Below are 26,980 nucleotides of genomic sequence, written 5' to 3' on the forward strand. Positions count from 1 at the left end.
GGAGATAACCATAGGTCAGTGTGTGGATGATAACACTAAGCCAACCTTGGCTTCATTGTTGTGCTGAGCTAAAATAATCAGGGATGATCAAAGGGGTTGCGTTCTCCCTGAGAGCTAGCATGTTCGTGGTAAGTCATGGTTTGGCTTAGTGTTACAAGGGAATGCGACAACTGTCAAGCCATCAATCCAGTAGTGTAATGTCTAATCTGATTGGCACTGGCTCTCCCAAGATCTCATGGAACAGTCTTTTCCACTGCTACGTGAGATCATTTGAGTGGAGAGGCCGAGCTTCTAGCTTTTGTCATGCAAAGCTTGTCCTCTGCGACTGAATCAAGGTATTCTACTATGGGCTCTGGTTGTAATTTAAATGACCCAGTAGTGCTCTCTGTGTACCTTTGGAATGATAACTTTTGAAAACATGACTGGATACATCATTTTGAAACTGACATCTCTATAAAAGTCAGGAAAAATTGTCAGTCACTATCATCCCGTGTTTGGATGATTAATGGAAGCTCTGCACAATTAATTTTTTCATTGTTTCATTCTCTTATGGCATTCATTTTTTTAAATTGCTATGTTCATTATATCGTTATGATTGCCTGCGATGCTTTAGTGGGAACTTTATTGGAGACAAAAACGGCACTGCTAGCATTCCCCCCTGCCCCTTCTACTGGGTACACCTTGTATAGTGAAACACATCCGTCTTGCATTCAGGCTGCATATATTTTTCATTTTTATTTGAAGCTAATGGATATGCATATTTAATTTTGAAATGATGAAATGCTTGTAAGATGACTATTGATGCTTAGTGATTTGCTGCCTAAAGGTTCTAAAGATCATCCCTAGTAGGAGGATGGTAATCAAGAAATGCAAAACAGTTTGTGCCCCAAATATCGCCACCAGCCATCTAGACGATCAGAAATGTAGTTTGCCTCCTATTCCAGTACTATGGTTCCTCTGCGAAATGCTATTTTGTAGTCAGTTTGTAATGCATTTTTGCAGCACTGTGAAGGTATATACCTAGAAGGGGGGGGGGAAACGACAAGACAAAGTAAACTGAAAAGATTCAAGCAGTTTCTGAGATAACTTACATGGTATTTTTTACACCTTGTATTTTCCTGCCACAACGACACATCTGTTGTTGTGTAGAATGCTGTTTTATTCTCTTGCGCCTCTTGCAGATAGTGCTATCCCCATGGATGAGGAAGTGCTAGTTCTTAAAAGTGAGGGCCATAACAAAAATGAAGGTAATTTTTCAAACAAACAAATAGGAGCTGTGGGAGCTTCTAGATCAGGCCCATGGGGGCGAAGGGGAACTGTCTCTGCTGTGGCCCTGATCTAGGTAAGAGGCCCCATAGCTACTACTACTGGTAACCACATGAGGATGGGACCCAGGTTGAGACTAGGGTAGGGGTAGGCAACCTAAGGCCCGGGGCCCGGATGCAGCCCATTTGCCTTCTCAATCTGGCCCGCCAACGGTCCGGGAATCAGCATGTTTTTGCATGAGTAGAATGTGTCCTTTTATTTAAAATGCATCTCTGAGTTATTTGTGGGGCAAAGGAATTTGTTCTCTCCCCCCCCCCCCCAATATAGTCCGGCCCACCACATGGTCTGAGGGACAGTGGACTGGCCCACGGCTGAAAAAGGTTGCTGACCCCTGCACGAGGGTTAAAGTTTCCCTTCTCCATCTTGTAGTTCAAATCCAGTTTTCAGGAGTAGGAGTCTTAGTTCCTATTTACTATTTAAAAGTGAAATGAAAACCATCCTTTCTGTTTTGTCCCTGAGTTGTGGTCCTTCCAAGCAAGATGCTTGTGTAAAACAAGAACTGATTCTTTAGCTTCCTTTTTCCTCTGGCTTCCTATGCTCTACCTATTGCTTGAATCTTTTGTCTTATTTTACAGTCACCACTTCGTGCCATTAAGGACTCCTGGTTTTTTTTTGGGGGGGGGGTAAGCAGATGGCTTCTTAAAAGATTAATGAAGTTGTCTATAGCAATATATTTCTAGCAGAAATAATAAATGGGGACTGAGTAACTTGGGCAGCTGTGAAGGTCACAGCAGAAAAAGTAGCATAAGTAGGTAGACCACAGGTTATTTGCATATTTTTATTCATAATGAGCAAAGCTTATAAAATTTGCATAAACCTTGTGGCCGTCAAGTCATAGTTCTTAGACATTTCAAAACTCCCTATGCCTCTGTTAATGCAATTTGCAGGCAGTCCTTTCCTAAATACCTTTAATTTGAAATCAGTTCAAGTGATTTAAGTGGAACATCATTTCATGTAAGTATGCTTTAGGGAACATGTTCTAAAACTGGTGATATTTGTAATAATTCTGGAGGTGGCTAACAATTCAGTGGTTTTAATCTTAAGGCTTAGAAATATGGTCTTTCCATCCAAACAAATATTCCCTGTGGAAACAAATATTATCCTGGTTATTTGTATTTTATGCAGCTTTTATATCTTAAAACTAACTACATTAAAGAGTTTTGAATCCCCAGAAGATCAGAATTGCGACACAATCTCTCAAATCAAGAGATAGTATTAAATTGCCCCAGTTTGGGGGGGGGGGGGATGAAAGAAATGGAAAGCTGTGAATGGGGCAGGATAATCAGCGATTTCCTACGCAATGGAGGGTATGTTGGTGGTTCACTGGAGAAAGCATTCAGAAGCAGTCCTGCCCTGACCACCCTCATTTCTTTTCTCTGTGGACAGTATTCAACTAAATCTTGTGCTAGCACAAGGGGATTTCCCCTCGTTTCTTTCCCCCACATGCACCCCATGCCATCCCAAAATCCCTGAAGGATAGAGAAGAAACCCCAGAACAGATTTAGAGGGCATGCAAGCGGAAGATGGGGAGAACATTTCATTGCACAGGGTGAAATCCTTGTGCTGACCTTAGCACTATGTTGAATACAACTCAACACCTGCTAGATCAGTCAAGAACATAGTTCCCATTCCTGCAATATTAAAAAATGTTATCCTAACCAGAGAGATTATCCCAATTTCCCCCCCATAACTAGTTTTGGCAGGAGGGTTACTTTCCATTCTCCCTAAACGTGTCAAAATTATTAACCCAATCTTTTCATCTGTTCTTCCTTTCTGTAGTAGTTCTTTTCAAATGAGTTTCTAAAGAAGCAAACCTCTTATTAATCTGGCAAGTCCCTGGTTCACACATGATCTATAATGATGGTAGTATCCTGGCTGGGTTTTTAAAAAACCTTTCTCCTGTCTACACACTTAAGTCTTCATGCAGCGAGAAGCTAACTAGCTACAGAATTCTGGTAAACTCAAGAGAATCAGTGACTGATGAGTGCCATCTCCACTAAGGAGTAGTTGTTAGGAATATGTTGCAAGAAGTATTTGGGGAGAGTACTACCAGAAATAACACACACAGAAGCCCTAGCAAATGGTACAATTAAGGCAATGTGAACACATGATGTGGACAGTGCAGATGAGTGCACTAGCTCTGAAGTTACTTGTTCTTTCCAGGCTTCTAAAATGTTCATGTGTCTGCATATAAACAACCTTCCACACTTTATACATTTGCCTTCCATTTGCTGTAAGATGACTGAAACAGTGATGAAGGGAAGCGGTGGAGCAAGTAATGCTAGAATGCTCATCCTACTGCCCTCCCTATTATGCTTAAATTGACCAGACTTTAAAACACACTTTGGACTAGAGAAGTAGTTTCTTCAGTTCCAAAGTAGTAACGAGAGAAGAGCTAGAAGCTAAAATGTGAGACATAGGGACAAGACCTAGAAGGTGGGGATGGTTCTGTACATCCATCACAAATTAAGGAAGAGGCATGTCCTTTTTCATACTCCATTCTGTCCTTTCCCCTTATTTGGAATCTCAAATGGCAGACCAGGGCAGTGCTACTTGAAGTGGTGGTCCATGGATTTGTGCTCGTCTGCAAACCATCAGCTGCTGGTCCACAACAACTCCACCACAGCCCAAGTTGGGAGGGTTGTTTCGGGGACCAAATATGGTACCGGCTCCTGGCACATCAGTGGGGTGGGAATTGCTGGTCCACCACATCAAACAGTTTGAGAAACACTGGACTAGGGAATGCTTTCAGGACAGCTATTTTTCTGCTGTCTGAATACTTAGCTTTCAATACTACTCATGAAACAAATAATCAGAGCTTGTAAAGAATTTCTGTAAAGGGGAACAGTATAGTCTGGTATTACATTTAATATAGAGATAGTGTTCTTCATTGTGCCTTTTGGTTGAAGATCTTTAGGTTATACTACTGATATTTATTCCCAGCTCATCCATAACCAGGACAGCTACATGTACTATTTTTGTTAATCAATATGAGATTCTCTTAGCAAAATTCTTACACTGTGGTTTAAAAGAGGTCCTTCCTTCTCCTGCATAGCAAAGTGTTTTATTGAACTATGTGCTGCTTCAAAAGCCAACCCTCTAGAGTAGATTTTCTGGGGGAATGAAGGAAGGCTTGAATAAAATCACACGTCTCTTCTGCCTACTGGAGAATCCTCTGAGAAGAGCTACATTCATAGGACCTCTGGATTCAAGCTTAGATATATAATGCCTTATTTGTCTTTGTCATCACTAACTCCCATTTTGCACCACTGAAAACATTAATTCTTGGGAAGCACAAGAGGAATTGTCTGCTCAGCCCTAGAGTTGCCCCCCAAAGGGGCCAGGCAGCAGAATGTATTGATGTCCAAGTGGCATCCTTCTAAATGATTGGTCCTGAAGCTAAATTCTAAACAGAAAATGTGGGAATAGTATGCACAGAAGACAGGTATGAAAATGGGTTGGTTGTGCCCAGCATTCTTTCTAGTCTCTTGGCTGGACTGTCTTTTTATTGATTTAATACCACTAATCTCCATGCCTGCTGTTGGGAGGAGCAGAGATCAGTATGTAAATCAGTGCAGTTCCCATGTTGAATGTGAATATTGAGTACGTGTACTGCATCCAACAACCAGTACCCTACAACAAGGCCTTATTCTTCAAATGTGATCATTTTTGTTTGTTTGTTTCTCCCAATTTTTCCTGGAACAGAATACAATGATGGCATTCGTGTACCAGGTTCTGGTCTTGTAACAGCATCATTGTAGTTTCTGGGGAAGACAAAAAAGGCAACCCAACTCTGACCTGCAATAACGTTATCTGTGCACCAACCTGGTGCATAATGTGTGTATACAGAATCAAGGAACTGAACCCAACGTTTATTTCATATGTACTGCTTAAATCTGTAGACACAGGCCAGGTCACAAAAATCAGATTAGACTTTTAATAAAATAGGTATGGAGGGTTTTTGAGTGGATTTTTTTTTTTTTTTTTTAAGTAGAAGTGTTTTCTGTTACAGGCATATCTAGAATTGCATTCAATTAGATAGGCTTCCCAGCTTTTCAGAATTAATAGCCCAATGTTGCAGGTGTATATGAGTTAATCCTCTTGTTCTTGCAGCATCAGAAATAGAGCCTTCATCTTCATTTCCTTGTGAAGTCACTTGGGAGGTATGAGGCTCTGGTGGTGTCACACAACAGTGTGATGTCAATGAAAGCTAGCAGAAATTACCTAACTAGCTTTAGTGTCATATATCCATAGACTTGGGTTTATTAATTGGGTCTTGTGGGGTTCCTCTGATTTGGGCCTTTCTGGTATTATCAGAACCACTAAGTTGCTGATACCATCTTTCCTGTTAGCATGCAGAAAGCGGTGAGGAAGATGCACTCCTGCAGTTGGTTTTAATCTTCCATTTAGATATGTCAGTGTAAAGTGGTATGATTGAGGCTTTGTGGTAAGCCATATGCCTTGAGCTTGTGCAAATGAAAAGTTTGAATTAGCTGCTATATATGTGCGTATGCATGTGTGTATGAAAGAACATGAGGGTAACAGAAGAGAAATCCAGCAAAAACAACTTGAGGTTAAAATGCATGCCATGTTGGTTTAGTTGAATTTCTTGCTTATGTTAGATACTGAGATGCAGGGCCCAGGTGCTTAAGACCATACTGTACAATCCTATACATGTTGACTCAGAAGTAATTCCCATTGAGTTCCGTAGGGTTTACTCCCAGGTAAGTGGTTATGGGATTGTAGGCTAAATCTAGCAGGCAGATTTCTGAAGTGTCCAGTTGTTTACTCTCCTGGAAATAAATCCCATCAATTCACTTCCTTGTTAAAGTGTGTTGGTATTAATGTGTCATATGCCAATCATTCCTATGCATTGCAAGGGGCTTGAACTAGATGATCCTCGTGGGTCACCCTGCAATTCTATAATTCTGTGATTGAATAACAGGAATGTTAATAAGCTGTTTTTAAAAACTTAGGTCAGTTCATCCATTCGCTAACAAAGGAAGTACATTATTTTTAGAAATACTCAAATTTTTGCATCAGAATTTTAATTCTGTTACTGAGTTAGACAATTTAAATTCTTTTCCTCAATGTGTTAAAATAGATCAAGTTTAATCCAAACATGATTTCCATAACCTGTCTGTCTGCACAAAACATTTATTATTGAAGTTTGCTAAGTGGAATCTGTGCTATGGTGCCTCATTAATCTCCTTTACTTCTTCTCAAACTGGGGCTTCCTGCTTCCTTGACATGAAGACTGTTGCTGTGAGGAGATAGGAGGTATGAAAAACCAGACAGTCAGTAAACGTGGGGTGGCCTCGGCACACTTCATTGCAGAATACATGGTAGTAAAATGTTTGGTAGGCTCAACTTTAAGTTCAACTGCAGCTTTAACTTGCCACTTGCTATAGTTGTGAGATACAGCAATGTATATTTATGCTTAGGAAACTTGCACACATTTATAGATGCTATATGTATTAATATGCCAGCAGATTCTTCGTCTTTTTAAGCGAGGAGTTTCCCATTCCCCATTGGCTACAAAAAAAGCACATGTACACTTGCTCTCTCAACACCTACTGGCATGTGCAAGTATGTCCTTGCTCTCTTGCATACACACATTCAGGCTCGCAGATACATGTGCATATGCTAGCATACTCCTATATGCACACTGATCTACACATTCTTTCTCATGCCCAGAAATGTTTTCTCAATTGCATGCAGACCTGCACATCTCCCTTCAGTATTGGCTTGTTTTTGCTAGTTACTTTTGCTGGATTTTGTGACCCAGCTACATCACATAGTGGTAATTCAAGCTACAGTCAAGGCTGTATTCCTGCCCTTATTGAACCTTGTACACATCCTATGCATGTTAGTGCTTCAGAATAATGAGGTGATATATTTTGACCCTTGACCTAGCAATATTATCAAAAATATGAATACATGGGAAATATTTTGTGGCTAGTCACCAGCATTAAAGGAAGGGGGTTTAGTATAATTGTAAAAACAAGGGCATTTGTAGACCAAAGAAGCTGTTTGTCAGATGCAGACTTGCTCAGCGGCTCAATTTGGAGTTAAGTTCAGAAGCCCTATCCAATGACTAATCTATTGATATTGCAATATTAAATGTCATTGTTTATGTGAAATGTTTCATGTAGGGAAGAATATGTTATATTTTTTGGTTCTGGTTTATTTTGGATGCTTTCAATACAGTAATATATGTTCTCTTGCCGACAAGAGTGTTTTTTGTGTGTTTGTTTATCTCTCAGGTAAGCGCAGAGCACTGAAGTTGAATTTTGCAAACCCACCTTTCAAATCCACAGCGCGATTTACTTTGAACCCTGGAGTTCCTTTTCAGAATCCACACATGTGAGTATAAAGCCAGAAATTCCACCAGATGGAACCATTTTGAAGTAGGAAGATAAAGCACTTTCCTTTGTCACACAAATTTTGTAGGCAGTTCAAAAGATAAAATTGTAGTCTGGACTGAGACGTAGGATGTTCTGTTTATGTAACAGTTTCTTATGTATTTTTGGAACTTCAAATAAGCTGTTTTACCTAAAGGCTTAAAGCAAGACTACTCCTTTGAACTGTACTAAAAAAAAGTCCTGTCATTTGCTGGCAAGTCATCTCCATATGGCAGGGGTAGCTAACCTGTGGTCCTCCAGATATTATTGGACTACAAATTCCCATCAGCCCCAATCAGCGTGACCAAATGTAGCCCCACGCTGCCAAACACAGTTTAGCCACTCCTGCCTTATGGTTAATCTCATTCATGGACTGCATAAACCTATGCCTGCTGCTTTTCAAGTTTGCAAAGTTTTTATTCCTGTATTTGTTTTTAAGATATTTGTGTGAGAAATCTTAGTTTTAAAATTGAGGGGACTGTTTTTTTAGAAATCTAAGAGGTGGTGAGAAGTTACTAGAACCCTGTAAGTCTCCAAGAAAGGTGTTACGGATACAGAGTCAGTGTAAAGTGGAGTATCCAACAATTGGTTGTTTAATGCAGCAGAATGTCTCTTGAAATACAAGCCTTGTGTCCTCAGATCCACCAATCTGGACTGATGGGTGACTTCTCAGGCTGTCCAGTCAGCATCTCCTTTATATTCCCTTGTGAGATTTTTGAAATCCGGCAGAGTAAAAATCCTCAGAGCTTTGTGTCTGTCATTCCTCCAGTTGCTTGTACTTCCTTTGGACAATTCTGCCATGTATGTGTGTCTGTATGTTGTGGCTTTGTTCATATAGCTCAGAGCTTTCTATTTCCTATGAATATATCAGTTTCATTTCCTTATTTAGAAACTCTTCCTTGTTTTGATTCTAAAGCTATCCAAGTAATTATAGATGGACTTTGGAAAAGTATTCCTGTTACTTATAAGGTCAGTTCTGGAAACCAGAAGATGCAGATATTTCAGTAGACATTCTTATAAGATGTCCAGTTTCTCATCCAAAAAGAAGAGAAGCAAGGTTCTGCCTGCAGAGTTCTTGCATCCAGCAGTACCACCATTTATAAAATGCCATATTAATTTAAGGACTTAGGACTTATCTCCATGTTAGAATATATAAGCTAGCTGGACACAATCTTTTCACAATAACCTCATAGGTCCTTTCTCTATGTAGTGGTTCTGCGCAACTTTTGTCTTTCAACTTTTTCTCTTTGATAGATTTCACCTTCATAAGACCTTTATTCTTAGTAAGTTAACTCATCACCTTCTACTGACTTTCTTTAATAGTGATATTTTTCATCCAGTGACTTTCTGAACTGGAATTTCTGTAGATAATAGCTGTTCTTGTCTGTCAGTTCTTCTTGCATCTAATAATAAAATCCCTAGTTTCAGGCTCATCAGGCAGCTGGTGGTATTGCTTTGAACTTCAGACTATTTTGATAAAGTAGGTTGGCCAAGGGGAGAAATAAGTTTTTTCTGCAACAGCCAGCTTCCCAAATATTGTGTTGGGTTTTTTTTCTAGACCACCCACTGTATAGATAAATATATCCTACATTTGACACTGAACATCATCAATAATCTGTTTTGAGAATAAACTTGTTATGTAGTCTGTGAAAGGAAGCCTGTTTCTATCGTAAAATTTGTGTTGGGTAGTTCTTTTGAAATAGGAAAGGCTTGTTTTATCCATTTGTCCCCCTCACCTTTACAAACTCCTCATTTAGTATTTAGGCTGCAATCCTATACCAGCTTACCTAGGAACAAGCCTCACTGAAGCCAGTGGAGCTTACTTCTGAGTAGTCTTGTCTAGCATTGCACTGCGAGTGTTCAGTGGTTAATTTTCTTATCATCTTATGTCTCAGATTTACGAAGGTTTTCTTAGGAGCTGGTATGTTAACAAGTAAGGATCATAACATCTAAAAAAAATCAAATTCTTTTTGAAAATCTTTTGCTAATGTGGGTTTTTCTAATATGTCATTCTTCTTCTAGACACCTTTTCTTGTGTTGGATATTTACTTTGTTACCTGGTATGGAAGTCCATATGTGCTATGAATGAGGCCATTTGTTGTTACTGGATTAAATCTTGATTTCCAGTCATTGTAGATAGTGTTTCATTAGTTGGTTATTATTCTTCATTCTATGAGTTGGTTGTTATTCTTCATTCCGGATAAAATAGCAGCCTAAACATAACTGTCTTGATTAGATTTTGGGGATGTAGTTTGTCATCCCATTCATCTAGATGGGTAATGCTGAAATTTCAGAGAGGATATTTTCTCCTGTGGAGACTAGGCATTTGGGCTTAGTTTTGAAGGCTTTGTCCTATTTTTCTAAAGGATTGAAAATGTTGGACAATTTGCTTGATCTTTGTGTCCTTAAAGCTAATGGCAGTCATTGGTTATACTGCTCCTTACCCACATTTGCCCCTTAGGCATACTTCGTTGGGTTCACAGCTTGTGTTCAGGGGCTTCAGTGATGGAATCTTCAGATAAGAAATTGCAGCTTTTATTACAGGCAGGTTGAGGAAAGGAATGTATCTTCTTTAAAGCTCTTCATTCCAAGATTTTCTCTGTCCAGAATTCAACTGCCCCCCAAAAAACAGCTATGGAGGAGATTACCAAAACACATTGTTCAGGTGAAAAGTGGTTTCAGAAGGGGATAAATATACTTGGTGATAAGTATCAATGTGTGCTTGCGGGCTTCTCTGTTTATAAGGAAGAACTGGTTTTAGCATAATGTTAGCTTTCTTTCTGTAGAATTTGTGGTTGGCTACTTTATTCAAGGTGAAGCTGCCTGGTATGTTCTGCAGCCAAATGTAAATTAGGCATAAAGCTTTGTGGAAAACTGCTGCCAGTGTGCCCACCTCCAGGTTAGAGTTTATTCACACTTTATTGCACCGTCTTGTGCCTTCTCCTGTCACCTTGGCTAGTTAAGGAGCAGAGTTCTTTATGTGTGTTGTAAAAGTTTGTTTATGTGCTAACATTGTGGTTAAAATGATGTTACATACATGTAATTGTAATATGTCTGTATTGGTCCTATAGTTTTAACTTGATAAATTTAAGACTAGTTACTCTGACTTGATGTTTTATGGTGTGTCTAGGTCCTTGCCAACGCTTGAATTAGATCTCCTGAATTAGCAGTTACCTCAGATGCCACATGTATATAAAGGCAACAACTTATTTGCGCATGTTTGTGCACATGCGCATCAAATTGACCTGGAAGTGGCTGGAAAAGGAGGCATAATGGGGCAGAGTGGGCTTATGTGTGCTCCACCATCGTGCACCCCCCCCCACAAATCGGGGGTTGCCTGTAATTATTCTGTGTAGTATAGATTGACAGAGATTAGTACTTCATTTTCATAGTTTCACCATAGAATATTAACATAGCAACAACTTCCACAGTGGGAAGGTTCACATAAGTCCTATGATAGATCAGTATTGTTACTACTCGCTCTTCCATTTCCCCCTCCTTTTTTTCCCTACCTCTGGCTTGACTTGGGGTCTTCTGATTTGGATGGATTAGGGTCAAATTTTTCCATAGAGTGATTGTAGATTATTCTGCAAGTTTGTAGAGGTGGTAGATGTACAGTCTTCCATGCACATGAGTCTGTTGCTTAATTCTAGGTAAACTATACAGTAAGATACAGAATGCACAATACCATCTGTAGACCCTAGGGGCTGTTCTGGTACTGTGGTGATTTATGTTTGACTCACAATTGTTGCAGCCCTGGTTGGGTATTTATATCATATATGGAGCCCTGTTAATGAGTCCTGGAGGCTGCTATAGTGAACCACGTTGAGACTAGAAATATTTCATTTTCCTTGGTGGTTTGCTGCCATATTGCAAAAGATCAAACATAAGAGTTTCCGCTTCCCAAAGCACAACTGGGAGATACAACACTTTGCCAGAACAGCAGCAGGTATGCTTCTTCCCTGTTGTAGTGCAGCTGTGTTTGTTGCACAGTGGCTGCAGAGAGTGCGTGGGCTTTCTTGAAAGTAAAAGGCCAGGTAAGAGTTTTTTCCAAGCTGGTTCTGCCCTGTTTACTGAGGTTTAGCTGCTTCAGCTAAAGCAGATTGGTAAGCTCTGGCATTCATTGGGGTGGAATCTACACACAGGTTAAAAACGTTGTGAAAATGCTTTTTCTAAAATCGTTTTGAAAAATGCATGGAATTTGCTATAGCTCACAGTCGGCATCTAGTGTCACAATTGTGTATTGCACTTTACAACACATTCAAAACATTTTGTTTGCAGCTGTATAGCTAAGTCCTCCAGATCTCCAGATTGTATTTCTTTGCAAGAAGTCAGATACAGACACTTTCAAGCTGACCATCACCTTGTTACATTTCATCAGAAAGAATTCTGCTTAATTCTTGAACCCCAATAGTTCACAGTTCCTGCTAAGTCTTTTACACGGCAATTTCTTGCTATACACTATAAAACTGACAGCATTGAGGGGAAGTGAATGTGGCTAGAGAGCTCGAAAGGGGTTTGCAAGTGATCCAGATCAACATCTTTACTATGTTCATAAGTCATTAGTTTCTCTTTGAATACAGAATTGTTGAGGCCATCCAGGTTACATAGATGAGTTGCATGTAGAGGAATAAGTTACTGCAGTTGAAGCATGGCTTCCTAAGATAGGCACTAAGATCCAAAGTACACACTTCAAAACTTGATGAAATTGAACCAAAGTTCTTGATTCTGAAGGCTGCAGCATGGATGGCATTGCGTTAAATCTTCAGGTCTTAAAAAAACAAAATAAAATCAGAGCAAGGGAGATTTGGCCATAATTAAATCATGTCTGCTGGAACATGACTTTAATCCCGAAGTACCTAATGATTCTGTGCATCTAGAATAGAAGAGCAAGTACTAGACTGGCAAGTTCCCCCTAAGCTTTCTTCTTCAGAGTACCTGTGTTGAACAGCCCCAGAATATTCTAAAACTCTAGCTGGAGAACTGCCCCCCCCCCCCTAATGTCCTTTTCGTGCAGCTTCAAACTTCCCCTCAAGGGTTGGGGCAGGCACCATCCAACTCAGGTTTTTCTTTTTCCTTGACGAAGGTTCAGGATTTAGAAAAGTAAAATCTATTCAGAGAGAATTAATTCCAGTACATTTTTTTGACAAGAATTATAGAATTATTATATTTGAGTAAAGACTGTCTCCATGCCAACCATTACAGTTCGCTTTATTTCACAACAGAGATCGCCGGAATGATTATCAGATATGGTGAGCTCATCTCCACTGTCTTAGACAAGGTTCCTTATCATTTTACTCTTCCGAAGGATGCTTTCATATATACACGTTGCTTTAGGAACAGTGGTACAACCCTCACAGTTGCCTAAGGCATTATTTATCCTGTGTATCTCACCTTAGATCCTTGAAGAAGATGCTTTAAGGACTTCGTTTCTTCTCTTACTTTTTTGGATTTCTAGGAACGGTCATTGTATCCACCCCCCATTCCTATTGGAAACCTCAACACCACTGAGAGATCAGAATAATTTACTTTCTCTCTTCTTACTTGTGAGCCTCTGGTTGGATTTTCCTTTTTTTGTGGGGCGGGAATCCTAAGAAGCAGATCAGAGAAGCAGCATGGCAGATCTCTGTGTCCCCCTCTCTGTCTCTCCTTAATTAGCAGAGGACTCAAGGAGATTTGGATACATCCCTTTTCCTAACAGTCTTGACTTGACCGTTGGTTTTTATGTATGTAAACATACTGAATCTTCCTCCCCTGTTTGTTCTGCCCCTGCAAAGGGGTAGGTTTTGTTAAGTGTTAGAAGAGGAGATTTCTTACCTGGAAATACTTGTGAGAGATTCGGATCCAGAAACTTCCTTGTTCCTCACACAATCACAGAGTGGACAGTGAAAGCTAGCTTCTAGCTCTTCCAGTTTCTTAGGGAAGAATTCGGTTCACTCCGATCTAAATAAGTAGGGTAATAGTTACTTCTCCTGATTGGTGGATCCAAGACACAAGCACTAGTTTTCAGGTAAGAAATTTACCTTTATCAAAACATAATGAAGCAATGTGGTGGTAAGCAATGTAGCAAATTGTGACAAAGAAGGTCAGTGGCACTAATTAGTTGATTTTAGCTAGCAATTTTATTGCAGGTATGTAGTTCATAGGACAAAAGGAAACACTGCACCTGAAATTAAGGCTTGCATGCTATTCCTAAATGGTCTTGCTTGGAGGTAAGCCCCATTTATTTCCGAGGGATTTACTCTCAAGTAAGGTGATTATAGCCTTCCATGGCTTTCATGCATTAGTATGAGTGGTTTCAAAAAGGCTTTAAATGAACTGCCACACACTTTGCTTTTTTTTCCTTTTTCCAAAAAGAGAGGTATAGACTAGCCCTTAACAAGGAACTGAAATGTGCTCATTTTGTATATAAAAGGCAGTCTGTCTTTTCAGTTACTATGTGTGTATGTGTTATTGTGTCATGTGATAACAGCACTGTGTTTTCCTGTCATTTTTACAACTCTTTCCTGGCTGAAGTGATACACAAGCAACAATGGGTAGTAATCACATTGCCCCGTTCACTTTCAAAAGGAGAGAAGCGGAGATGATCGTGAAACTTTCCAGCAGGCTACAGTAAGCGTGACTGTCTGTTAGCCCCGTTGTCAGATATTTTCATAATAGAAAAAGCAAAAGAAAGAAAAAGGCATGAACACCAATATAGATCTTTGCAGAAATTTGTCATATTATGAGTGAATTAATATATATATATTTAAATTAATTATTAAATACTTTCAACATATATTTCATTATTATTGTTTAAAGCTTATTGCTGCATTCGTACTAGCAATTCCCAATGTTCTGTCCCAGCTGACTGTCATTGGCTCTAGAAAGTCAGTGTATTTTTTTTTTTTAAGAGTACTGGTATTCAGAGGGTGACTCAGTGTTAGTTTACAAAAACCTCTCCTTTTAAAACCATAAACATATAATTCTCAAGCATGGTTGACCATAATGGATGGAGTTGATGCAGGTGTTATAAGGTTGTTGCATATTGCCTCCAAAAAGCCTTCACTGATAGAACAGCTCTAAAACCTGTGAATCAAGTGATCTTTTGTGAAGTATTATTTTATTTTTGTAGCTGCCATACTTCCAACACCTATTGATCTGTAAAACTACCCCCCCCAACAATTACCGTAATGGACCAGTGAAAGTGAAACGTATGCTTCTGGTGAAGTAAGCCTGAGGCACAATTGAGGTAGAATCTACACACTTATAAAAACTGTTCTGAAAACGCTTTTTTAAAAGCGTTTTTTTAAAAAATACATTGAATTTCCCGTAAGGCTCACCATCACCAACTAGTGTTACATTGTATATTGCACTTAAAACACACTTAAAATGTTTTATTTGCAGCTGTATAGATGAGTCCCAAGGCAACTGAAGAGTTGCCGTCCATTGCACGGGTGTTAGATTTTGTTCTGAATCTTCTTAATTCATAAGTAATTCATATTGGCTTTCAGTACTTCTAAAACATTTTAACATAACATTGTAGCGAGTCGTGGAGGATACGGAAGCATTCTGAGAAGATCAAGTATTTTCATCAATTTGGCGCAGTTCATCAGGTCCAAATTTCTGAGTCGGGCAATGCAGTACATTTCTGGGTAGCTAAAATGGTGTGACCTTAAAGCTACTCGCCCAAACAATGCAAATAACTGTGCTAGTTCCATGTTTACCCTTCCAGGAGAATAAAGAGTCTTCTCTAAGGTCCCCTGCCTCATACTCACTAAGAAGAAATAGTTAAACTTGTAATTTAGGAAATTAAACCAATCCTCATATAAAGGAAATTGTATTTTTATACCTTATTTTAGATTGGACTTAAAACTCCATAAAAAGTTATAATAAAAGAATCTATTTCCTTAAAATATTTTTTGCTGAATGTGAAATTGTAACTTAGAGGTTTGGGGTAGCAGACTGCAGGCCTCTGGGGACTACTTTGCTATTTTCTTAGATCCCATGAACTGGAGACAGGTATAAAAGATTTATAACTGAAGTGTGTTAAGCCCAGGAATTTGCCTTTAAGTTTTGGAACTGAAAAGAGCCTCTAGTGCTTCCTTACAAAAATATACTTGGTCATATATCATCCTCCCCCCCCCCCCAGCTTGGTTTCCACAGGGATCATTTTGTTGTTGCTGTTGTTTGTTAAGTTGAAAGCCAGTCTTTGTCAATCTACTTCACATCCCCCAGGGATCTGTCAGTAGATTCCAATTTAACTACTCTGCTATCCCAAACAAGGTTATTGGGCTCATCACGTTCAAATCACTGATTTTGTTATGTCATCCCATATATATATATATATATATATATATATATATATATATATGGGAGAAACACATCAGTACCCCTCCATGCTATAATTGCCTGAAGAAGGCTTCACTTTGCTGGTCTTATGTGCAGAATCAGGCACATCACTAGCTCTGCTCCCTGGGCATCCATGCATAAGATTCTCCTCCGCAGAGATTGGGGTCTCATGCCATGACTATGATGCTTTGCCTTGAAAAGTGGCAATGCTTACAGGATGCGTTTACATCGCTTGATATATTTCTTTGTTGTGATGAAGAGGGACAGGCAATTTTGTCCCAAAGCTTTTCTGCTTCAGTTTTTAGGCATCTGCAGCAGTATGGATGTCATTTACCAGCACACCTGTAATACCTCTTGTGCCAATGCTGGAAAATCTGGGCAAAGCAAACAAGAATGATCAAGCAGGATTCAAGAGTGCCTGTTGTCTTGCCAGGGCAGCAATATTACTTGATGCCTTGCCTCTTGGGAAAGAAATACTGTCTCTGATTGTTGGCTGTTGATGGTCTCACTCCTGTGAAATTATTTCTGTGTCCTTTCAGTTGCTGGTAGTTTGTTCATATATTTTTTTTGTCATACTATAAAATGTGGCAAATGATTTTACTAACGTAAGCACTTACAAGTGTTGCAATAATGGCTTTCAAGCTCCATAGCACTCCTTCTTGTAGTAAATCTGCCCCCTTAGGATGAAGGCCTTTTAAAATGTTCTTTTGCCATAGATTTGACTAATGGTTCCATTGTCTGTTGCAAAGTGTACTGTTATAACCACAGCACGTACACATATTTTCTGTAGACCTGGAAAGAATTAAAACTGGCTTCTTTTGTTAATCTATAAATTCTGAGATCTGTTGTATTGATAATTGCCCTCCATCGAGTTGGCTTTCCAAACCCTTAAGAACAAGGTACTGCTATGTTATCTTCCTGTACTAGAATATTGCTTTGTAGCCTTGCAGTGTGCTGTGTTAAGGTTTTACTACTCCATAGAGATCCTGGGCTCATAGATCTCTCATTCACAAGGACCCCTTCTACATAATGCCCTGATTGGTGACAATGGAATCAGGAAGCATTAACGTATGATATTTCTGATGAGGGGATTTAGAGCTATTGTGATATTGCCATAAAAACAGCTCTTTCCCCCAGTACTATTAGTCTGTGTGGAACAGTAGTGATCAGAACTGGGATCCCACGGGCAATGTGTGATTGGCAACACTGATCACCTGCAGATGCCTTTGTATAGAAGTCCTCTGTGCATAATTGCCCTGTCAGTATTTCTCATTGAGTCACAAACAGTTTTATCACCCTTAGAACAAGAATGCTAAAGTTTGGGGTTTTAGCTGGAGCTGTATACCTGTCCCAAACCTTTGAGTTCTGTTTCAGCAGCTGTCTAGCAACTTGTATGCCTTCTAGATTGGCCTTATTAACTAGCACATGGTTCTCATTCTACAAGAAACTGAGGCATATCCTTGTAAATTCCCCAAATCTGATGGCTTACTTTAGCAGAAGGTAAGATGGAAAAAATGAAATACTCCTCTCCAGAGAGTCAGAAACGTTTAAAACAATAAAATAAACAGGCAATATGCCTATAGAAAAAGAAAGGTCTGCTGTGAACCAGCAGCTGCACTAATAAACTAATCTTGTCTGAATTAGATTTAAATTCCTTTAGCTCCATGCAGTGCATTACCAGTCTCAGTCACTGATTCTGCTAGGACTGAAATGGAAATGAGAGGTGGGAGAGGTGTTCAGGTCCTTGTCTGAACATGTAAGCACCAAATTGTGTAGGGATTCTGGGTCCAGTGTACAAGCCCTGCCCCCAACCTCATCATGCACACTTCCCTCATTCAGTCCCTGACCTTCTCTTGTGTAGGGAAGGTCTGTGTAGGGATGCTCCTCAGGTGAATGCAAGTACAACTCTCTTCGTGATCAGTCATGTTCAAGTGAATGTGGGTAGAATCCCTATACAAGATGGGAACGTTTGGAGACTGAGTAGAGAAGGGGCGTGTGCAGTGACATTGAGGGTCAAGCTTGCATTCATGCTTCTGTCCCTCTATGTGGTTTGGCACTTTTGTAGTCATACCTATACACAGTTGGAGTTGGGTGTTATCAACTCTTGATGACATAGCACTCCAAAAACACGGAATAATCTTGTGCAGTGGTTTCTCGTAGATGTCAGACACCATGAGGCACAGAATTGAACTTTTCTCCCTTGTTGGATATTCTTCAGTAATGTTAATTTAAATTTGATATGTATATTTTAAACACTGTTGTGCACCACCCTAAAATGATGTTAAGAGTGGTACAGAAACATTTTGTATATATATTAAGCTCTGCTTTCCTGCAGCTTTCCTAAGAAAAGGACAGTACATATTGAAAATGAGGATTTGTTCTGGTGTTACTTAAATACAGTAACCTTAAATGGATTTGTGTTGATGTGTAGTGACATTGACTTAAACCTTCACTGTGGATAGAACCCTGATTTACTTTTGTATATTTTGATTTATAATTATATTTTGAGTGCTACTATGACTTCTCTCTCCTTTCTCCTCCATATAAAAACCAAAAGCTTCTGGTAGCTAAATTAATTTCTTAGTATTTTAATATTTGGTTGTATGAAAAGGAAAATGGGAGTAGTTTGCACACACAACTAAATTAGGCAGATCTTCTAAGCATCCAAATGATCCTTTCACCTAGGTATCTGAAGGGTTGATTAATGATAGAATCAGAAACGGTATCTGCCTTTAACTTTAAGATTAAAATATTGGAATTCCACGGAAACCTGTTAGATATTGTTTTATTCATTACTTAACCTAGAGGGAGGCAGGGTCCTAGCCCACCAGCTCAGGCTTGTGATAGTTCGGCCACATCTATCCCAAGGTTATCAGGGTGGGGACAAGCTATTTGAATTCTTCAACATGTTATTGATGTTTGAGTCCTGGAAATCTTGTCTTAGCAAGATGGTGAGTTATGCTCTTGTTATATGTGTGTTATTTTGGGGTATTTAAGTAACTAGCCATAATGCCCCCCCAATTAGTCATACTATGATGATGCCAATATTTTTGTATGAATTTTCAGTATCCTAGGAGTAGCAGACTTAGGGAGCAGTGTCTGTTTTTGTAAACGGGTTCTGGATGTTCAGCCTTGTAGCTGCAGAAGACAATTAGCAGGACATCAGTTTACTTTTTCGTAGGTTCTGGGGTGTCTGTTTCCCTATAGGTTGTTTTTTCTCAGGTTTATTTAAAAGCACGAGCATTTCATATTACCAGTATCCTGCAATGTGCTAGCAAATTGGGAGCAATTAATTCCCAACACCTGTGTAATGTGATTTCTAAGACAAATTGCTTTATCTTTAGCAGGTGCAAATGGCAAAGCTTACAATTGAATTTCTATTTGTTCTTTTTTGTTTCAGCTTCTCTCAGCTTCTAAATTCTTTTCTTTTCCTTTTTCATTCATTAACATTTTGTAGAAAGGTCTTGTAGGTGGTTTATTTATGACACAGACAGGAATTCAGAGATGCTGATAGATTATTTTTTTGCTCAGTATTATGTTGCCTCTATATTTATCTTGTATAGCTGAATCTATATTAAAGATGACATACCAAGATCAGGGGATGCTGGAGAAAGGGAGAGAGATACTTCATCATCTTCAGGAATTGGTGTTCTTACGTAATGCCAAGCCTTTGTATTGCACTGGTCTGTATTTCCTCTTTTGTGGCAAACTGCAGTTGTAAGCCATGATCAAACCATGGTTAGCATTTCAGATTGCAGACAAACTTTGGTTTGCACAAACTAGGTTTTCGCCTATTTGGATGTAACTGCAAACTGGTTTGCCACAAAAGAGGTTGTGTAACAGTGTGCAAGGGGAGGAAGGTGTGTACATGGCCAAGGCTCTGTTTGAATTGAGCCAGTGTCTAGGAACTAAAAAGCCTTAGATCAAGCCTTTTTGCCATCTAATATTCTTTCATTGGTTTTAGAGGGTCTTTCTTGAATTCATGTTTGGACTTACAGTGGTGCCTCGCAAGACGAAATTAATTCGTTCCGCGAGTTTTGTCGTCTTGTGATTTTTTTGGTCTTGCGAAGCATGGTGTCGGGAAAGTTTTGGAAAAGCTTCAAAAATCACCAAAGTCTATAAAAACCTCAAAAAAGGCTACCACATCGCGTTCTATGAGTTGCTCCTCGAAGTCAAGTTGCAACTGTATTAACGGTGTTAAGAAAAAGGAAACAAACTTGCAAGACGTTTCCGTCTTGCGAAGCAAGCCCATAGGGAAAATCGTCTTGCGAAGCAACTCAAAAAACAAAAAACCCTTTCGTCTAGCGAGTTTTTTGTCTTGCGAGGCATTCGTCCTGCGAGGTACCACTGTATTCCAAAACTAGTATTGCAGTGCTTTTGTTGAGTTTGATAAGTAATTTGATTAATTTCCCATAATTTTACTTGAGTGATTACTTCTGAAGTATTCTCTGCTCTTACCATAATCACAGTTTGTGATAAATGTACAAATATCCACATTAAATTTTTAGCTATCAGGTTTGACAAGTTCCTTGGTTCAGGGCTGAGAGGAAGGGCTTTAAAACTATGAAGCACTTCTAAAATTGCAGCTGAGGAGCCCAGAGTTTAACAGTCCAATCCTAAACATGCTTAATAATAATAATAATCCTACTGAATTCTTTGAGACCTTCCTCTTACAGAGTAAGCTTCATTTTCAAACATTTGACACTGAAAATGATGGGTAGAAGATACTGGAGACTTTCACATTTGTCTTAAGATGAGCACTGTTCATATTGGAAGACAAAAATAGAAAAACTGTATTTCTTCATGCAGAACCACTTGTCAGCAAGAAAAGAAACCTAACACAGCTGTGGAAGTCTGTTTGACCCAATGTAAAAAATATCCTTTATCACTGACACCAAATTCTGCACACTTCTTCTAGCCTTAAAATATGCACCAGTGGCTTTTTGACTAATCTTCTTTTACTTCAAAAATACACTGACAGAATATTGGCTCTGCATGTATTTTTGGAGTTAACATGATCCTTTCATTTTTTCTGTTTTCTATTAATATTTATAAACTCTTCTCGGAAACCCAACAACCACAGGTATGGGTTTTCTTTATGGTATTATCAATGCAGGCAATAAAAGGGGAAAGACAATCACCAGCCTAAACTTAACTCTAGAAGAATGTAATTGCTTTATGTTACGTAGCATAGCTAATATTATCCTTCTGCATTTCATAGGAATATAATACAGTTTTATGCAGGAATTTATAAACAACCACAGAAATAGACATACAATTATTGTAATATAAGAGACAGATGGTCTTGATTAATAGCTAAAAAATATCTACTTGCTTTAGGTGAAACTGTTTACAGTGTCCTGCCCTGTTACCTCCATCTAGATTAGATCCTTCATGGAAAGTATACTATTGCATTAGCTTTATGTTCACTACTCTGTAAAAATGCTTTAATCAGTGCTGTAAGAAAGAGAAAGTTTTCAATTGATATAAAATGTGGCAAAATCCCTTCCCAATTTTTTTTTGGCAGAGAGAGACTGAGAACACACAGCATTGAATCATCAGGAAAATTGAAGATTTCCCCTGAACAACATTGGGATTTTACTGCAGAGGACTTGAAAGATCTTGGAGAAATTGGACGAGGCGCTTATGGTTCTGTCAACAAAATGGTCCACAAACCAAGTGGGCAAATTATGGCTGTTAAAGTAGGTGATGCCCGTAATTACTCTTGTACTTTCCAACTGCAGGGGCAACATATAGTGGATAATTTAATATCCATCCATCTTGCGCTCAGCAGTTGTTTGCTTTCCCCCGCTATCTGTATATTTTGCCTTGTAGTTTAGTGTTATTAAATACTTAACTGGTTTGTAAAATCATGGGTTGTAAAATTTAAGGAGAACGTCTAATATACGTAAGCTTATTTTTAACACAAACACTGTATATATACTGAGACCCTTTATCTCTAGGTTCCTGGTTTTAAATCCAGCTCAGGTTTATTATTCTTAAATGCAGTTTTGCAGTGGACAGGTCAGGGTCCTTTGTGGAACAAGCTAGTTGCCTTGCTACAGTAGTTTTCATTTTTTCTACTTATCTACTTGTACCAGTGTGCTTTCGAACTGCTAGGTTGGCAGGAGCGTGGGACAAAGCAACGGGAGCTCACCCCATCATGTGGATTCGAACTGCCGACCTTCCATTCGGCAAGCCCAGGAGGCACAGTGGTTTAGACCACAGCGCCACCTGCGTCCCACTCATTTCTTGTAATACTCTTTTAACAACACTGGGCTATAAAATAACTTGAAGTGAAGGCAGAATTGAGCCCTGTACTCAGTCCAGTTATCAGCAAATATACTGGCATGTTTCATAACATGTAGGTCACTAGTCATCAAGTATAATAGGAGTAGAAGAGGGCGTGAACAGTATGCTTTATGGAATATTAAATGTTCTTCGCCCTGCTTTTTCCAGCACCTGTGTCTTTGAGCTACATAAGTGAATTCTGGCCTACAAGGAATCCATTCTGTCTTGTTCCCTCCTCTCCCTGAATTTGTAGGGTGGAACATGCCATATTTTTTTCTGTGTAGCCATGCCTCTGCTGAGTCCTGTTGAGGGTCAATATTTGGGTTTTGCATAGCAACAAATTAAGGTTTGCTACCAAATAAATAGGTCGGTACCAACAAGGAGTTGCGTCCAGTGTGGACTGCTTCACACTTTGCTTGTTAGCCAGGTTTCACTTGTGTATGCTGCAGTAGAGCACACAAAGTATGAATGCAGAGGTGGACATTTGTAAACACAATGGACTGGCTACATGAGAGAGACATCACATTGCATCTCCCTGATACATCTTGAGTGGGTCCTTGAACATTTAAGGATTCACATAACTTTCACGTTGACCTCAGCAACTGTCATACATTTATCTGTAAGATAGATACAATTGCCATATTCAAACTTTGCTATTATGGTGATGTTTAATCCATTCCCATGTATTCAGTAATAAATACTAAATAATAATAAATTATGGAAGGAATTCAGCATTGCACTATTATGATGATTCTCTCAGCTTGCCATACAGGCTGATCTCCTCCCTGCCCCCAGGTATGCTTTTCTGGAGGTTCCCACAATCACTGGAACCAATTTGATCTTCCCAAGATCACCCTACCTTGATTTGTGCTCAGCTTGTGTTTTCTGTGGAAAGTCTTGATAATAGGTGGCTGTTTTATGGTAAAATAACGCTGGAAAAAGATTCTATATAGATGGCCAGGAAAATAAAAGTAAAAGAAAAGAAAGAATTCTAAAATTCCATAGACAGAATTCTACAGAAAACAGGAAGGTGAGGCAGATATCAGCAGCCACTGAAGAAAGGGAAACATGGTAAATAAATATTAGGAGAGGAATTCTGGAGAAGAAAATGGGAGCAAGGTCTGAAAACTCTGGAGATAAACTGCGTTTTTGCAGGGATCTTGAAATCAAGGAGAGCACAATGGCAAGTGCTTTGCATATTTGGTCATGGGATTCCTTGGGAATACAGAGATTGGATAATGTATTGTATACAAAGGCTAGGAATAGTTCCAAGCCGAAGGGAATTGTGAAGGTTAGAGGGCATTGGCCTATATGCAGTTTAGGTATTGCCCAGAGAGTTAAGAAACACTGGACAAAGGAAAAACAGATGGAATGTGTTATATTTGCAGTTGTGTTTTAGAGTTCCCATTTCATCTTCTATGTAACAGGCAGTTCTTTACTTGGATCATTCTGTTCTGCCCATCACTTGCTAGGAAAACAGTTGAGCTGCTTACTATTTGTACTCTGGAATGTGTAATGGCTTTACAGCTGTAGAATAATTGTGCCCAGAAGAATTGTATAGTGTCTCCAGAACAAAGCAGAACCGTCCCATGCCTGCTATTATAACTTTCTCAAGTGGCTTTGATCAGCATTCGTTTGGTGGGGGAGGGTATAGTATTTTTGTTACTCTTAATAGTTAGCATATAGAGATCCATATTGTTATGCTATAACCGGGGATATTTTTGTAAAGTGTCTTCTTGGGGCCATATTACGTGCTAATGTTCAAAGCATTTTTTTATTGTGTGCTTAGAATTGGCCCTATCTTTTTCTTTAGAAAAACAGGGGTGTGGGTGTTCATGTTGATTTTGGATTGGGGCTGGAAGAGAGGTTAGCCTTCACTGTTTTCCCTGGAAAATCACCCTATACAGAAGCTTTTTTGCCCCAGAAGGTGATAGCAAATTGTGGGTAGTGCTGGAGGAGGTTGCCTAGAAAATAGCAATGGGTAAAGGATCAAAATCTGGATTAGGATTAGGATCCACTGCAGTTAACTTTTCTAAAAGGAGAGACATGACACAGTGCCTAAAGCACTTTTAATGTGCCATGCAGTTTGGCCCTTAGTCGCAGATTGGCTACTAACATGTCATATTCTTTATGAAGGGGGTGGAGGACCTTAGGCCAGGGGACCAAATATGGTCCTTAGTAATCTTTCCATACCATGCTTCCTCTCCAAGCCACACCTGTGGCCAGCCTTGCACTGCGGCCTACTCAAATGTTTTTGTTAGGCTGGAATGTGTCCCATGAATTGAGTCCTGAACTGAAGAAAATACTGCCTAATAAAAGGGAATATTCATTCTCAAATATGGATTGTTGCATGATAATGATAGCATAAGTCAGCCTTCCCCAACTTGCTATCTTCCCATCATCCTAAACTACTGGACAAGGTGTGGTGGTTAGACTTCTGGACTAGTACCTTGGAGATCAGATTTGAATCCTTACTCAGGCATGTATCTCTTTGGTTGTCCTTGAGCTAGTTGCTGTTCTTCAGCCTAACCTTCCTTACAGGTTAGAGGTTATTCATTTCTCTTAAAAATACACAATTATGTCCCCCTTCTAACCCACTTGAAATGTTTTAATAATTAAGTATTTAAAGTTCATTCACCTGAGCTGATTAAAATGGTTCAGATGACATGTCAAAGCCCATCGGTTGTGGTTTGTTGCTCCTAGTTTGGCTTGGAGAGTGGAAGGAGTGAAGCAGGCGCTTTTGAGCAGCACATGGTTCATGTGGGTGAGCCCATAATAAGATATTAATGTGACATGCAAACACAGCTAGTTCTGTTTCCTTTATTTATGATATCTCTTCCTTTCTTATTCTTTCAGAGAATTCGTTCGACAGTGGATGAAAAGGAACAGAAACAGCTTTTAATGGATTTGGATGTAGTTATGCGAAGTAGTGATTGCCCATATATTGTTCAGTTTTATGGAGCACTCTTCAGAGAGGTGGGCACTCAAAATCTGCTTAGTTTGTAACAGATTTAGTTAATACGTTTTATGACTTTTTAATGGGTAATGAAGCACGTTAACTGAAGGGCAGGCAGTAGACAATTTGCAAGGGTAAACTAGTTTGGTGGGGGAGATGCATGTAAAGAAAACGTTAGCACTGCTTTATCTCTAAAATGCCTATTTCATTTCAGTGCTTCTCAAAAGGTTCATTATACTCATGTGTTATACGCTTGTGGCTTTCAAGCTTTCTACCTTTTATTACATTTCACTTTTATCACATTCCTCCTCTTAAGGAGGTTGGGATGGTGTACATGGTTCTCCCCCATTTTTATCACAACAACCCTGCCAGGTAGGTTAAACTGAGAGATAATAGCTGGCCCAAGATATTGAGAAGCCTAGTAAGCATCTGACTACTCCAGGGGTCACGAGGAATGCAATGCCATTGTATTCTGGGGTGGACAACTGCTATTGTATTCAAATGTCACATGCCACCTAACTAACGTATATACTCGTGTATAAGCCGACTTTTCCAGCACATTTTTTATGCTGAAAAAGCCCCCCTCGGCTTATACTCAAATGAGGGTCCCACCTGAGCGCATTTCCAGCAGCCCCTCGTCGGAGCAAGCTGTTTGCTGCCACCGCTCGGGCTGCCAGGGCTCTGCCAAGCACAGCTCCTGTGCCTGCCCTGGCGAGCGGCAGAGGCTGTTGTTGGTGGAGGAGGAGGAATGAGCAGCCTGAAAGCAGCCCTTTTGGGCTGCTCGTTCTTCCTCTGCCGCCACCAGCCTCTGCCTCTTGGCAGCACCCTAGGTAGGCAGAGAGACGGGAGGGGCTGGGGGGGGAGAGAAGCCCCCTCTGCCGTGTGCGCATGCGCATACATGCTCTCCAGCCCACCAGGAGGTTTGTGGTGTGGTGAACCGGCTTATACTCAAGTCAATAAGTTTTTCCTGTTTTTTGTGGTGAATTTAGGTGCCTCGGCTTATATTCGAGTTGGCTTATACTCGACTATATACAGTAATTGATTAGACCAATTGTAATTTGACAAAAGAGGAAGCAGAATATTTTGTGAGGCAGACCAACTTGAAGTTTGTTCACAGAAATATATATGTTCTGGTTTGTCTCTCTTAGTAAGGCAAAGGTTTGCATCGGTGTTGGTTTGTATGTCCGAGGACCTTCTTTTCTATGCTTCCCTTTCCATCACAGCTTAGCAAGAGTTGCACATTGACCACCCCATATGTGTATTTCAGATTAACAATAGTAAAACATGTCTTGCTTACTGCTTTTTTATTCTTAGGGTGACTGTTGGATCTGTATGGAGCTCATGTCTACCTCGTTTGATAAGTTTTACAAATATGTATATAGTGTATTAGATGACGTTATTCCAGAAGAAATTCTAGGCAAAATCACTTTAGCTGTAAGTATTCTTTCTGTTCTCACTGCTGCCTTTTTTGTGTGTGCACACTTCTGCTTTGATTTTCAAATCCAGGATCTAGGCGGGAGATGATTTGGCTTATTTAGGCTTGTTGCTGTGAACCATGCCTTATGGTTTACCCTCTACTGCTCAGTCTCTGCCAGGGCGGCTTCAGAATTTTTTTTCTTGTGGTGGCGGAGGGGCACAGAAAGCACAAAATATACTTCTAGGTGGGTGGGTT

General features: G+C 39.6%; 1 protein-coding gene across 14 annotated transcripts in view; it reads left to right on the forward strand.

Moving 5' to 3' along the window:
* The window catches only part of MAP2K4 (mitogen-activated protein kinase kinase 4), a 47,260-nt gene that overhangs the window by 10,715 nt on the left and 9,565 nt on the right, over positions 1 to 26,980 (forward strand). For 4 of the 14 annotated variants that reach the window (XM_028717107.2, XM_077924284.1, XM_028717101.2 and 1 more), the window contains 6 exons: positions 6,583 to 6,606; positions 7,593 to 7,692; positions 14,247 to 14,342; positions 21,589 to 21,763; positions 25,209 to 25,328; positions 26,623 to 26,742. In XM_028717107.2, the coding sequence (XP_028572940.2) occupies positions 6,583 to 6,606; positions 7,593 to 7,692; positions 14,247 to 14,342; positions 21,589 to 21,763; positions 25,209 to 25,328; positions 26,623 to 26,742 (635 nt within the window). Of the gene's footprint in view, positions 1 to 1,181; positions 1,248 to 6,582; positions 6,607 to 7,592; positions 7,693 to 14,246; positions 14,343 to 21,588; positions 21,764 to 25,208; positions 25,329 to 26,622; positions 26,743 to 26,980 lie in introns of all 14 variants that reach the window. The other 10 variants (XM_077924282.1, XM_028717102.2, XM_028717106.2 and 7 more) reach the window with 5 other exon arrangements.

This window comes from Podarcis muralis, chromosome 2 (assembly GCF_964188315.1).
Source record: "Podarcis muralis chromosome 2, rPodMur119.hap1.1, whole genome shotgun sequence".
Classification (NCBI taxonomy): Eukaryota; Metazoa; Chordata; class Lepidosauria; order Squamata; family Lacertidae; genus Podarcis; species Podarcis muralis.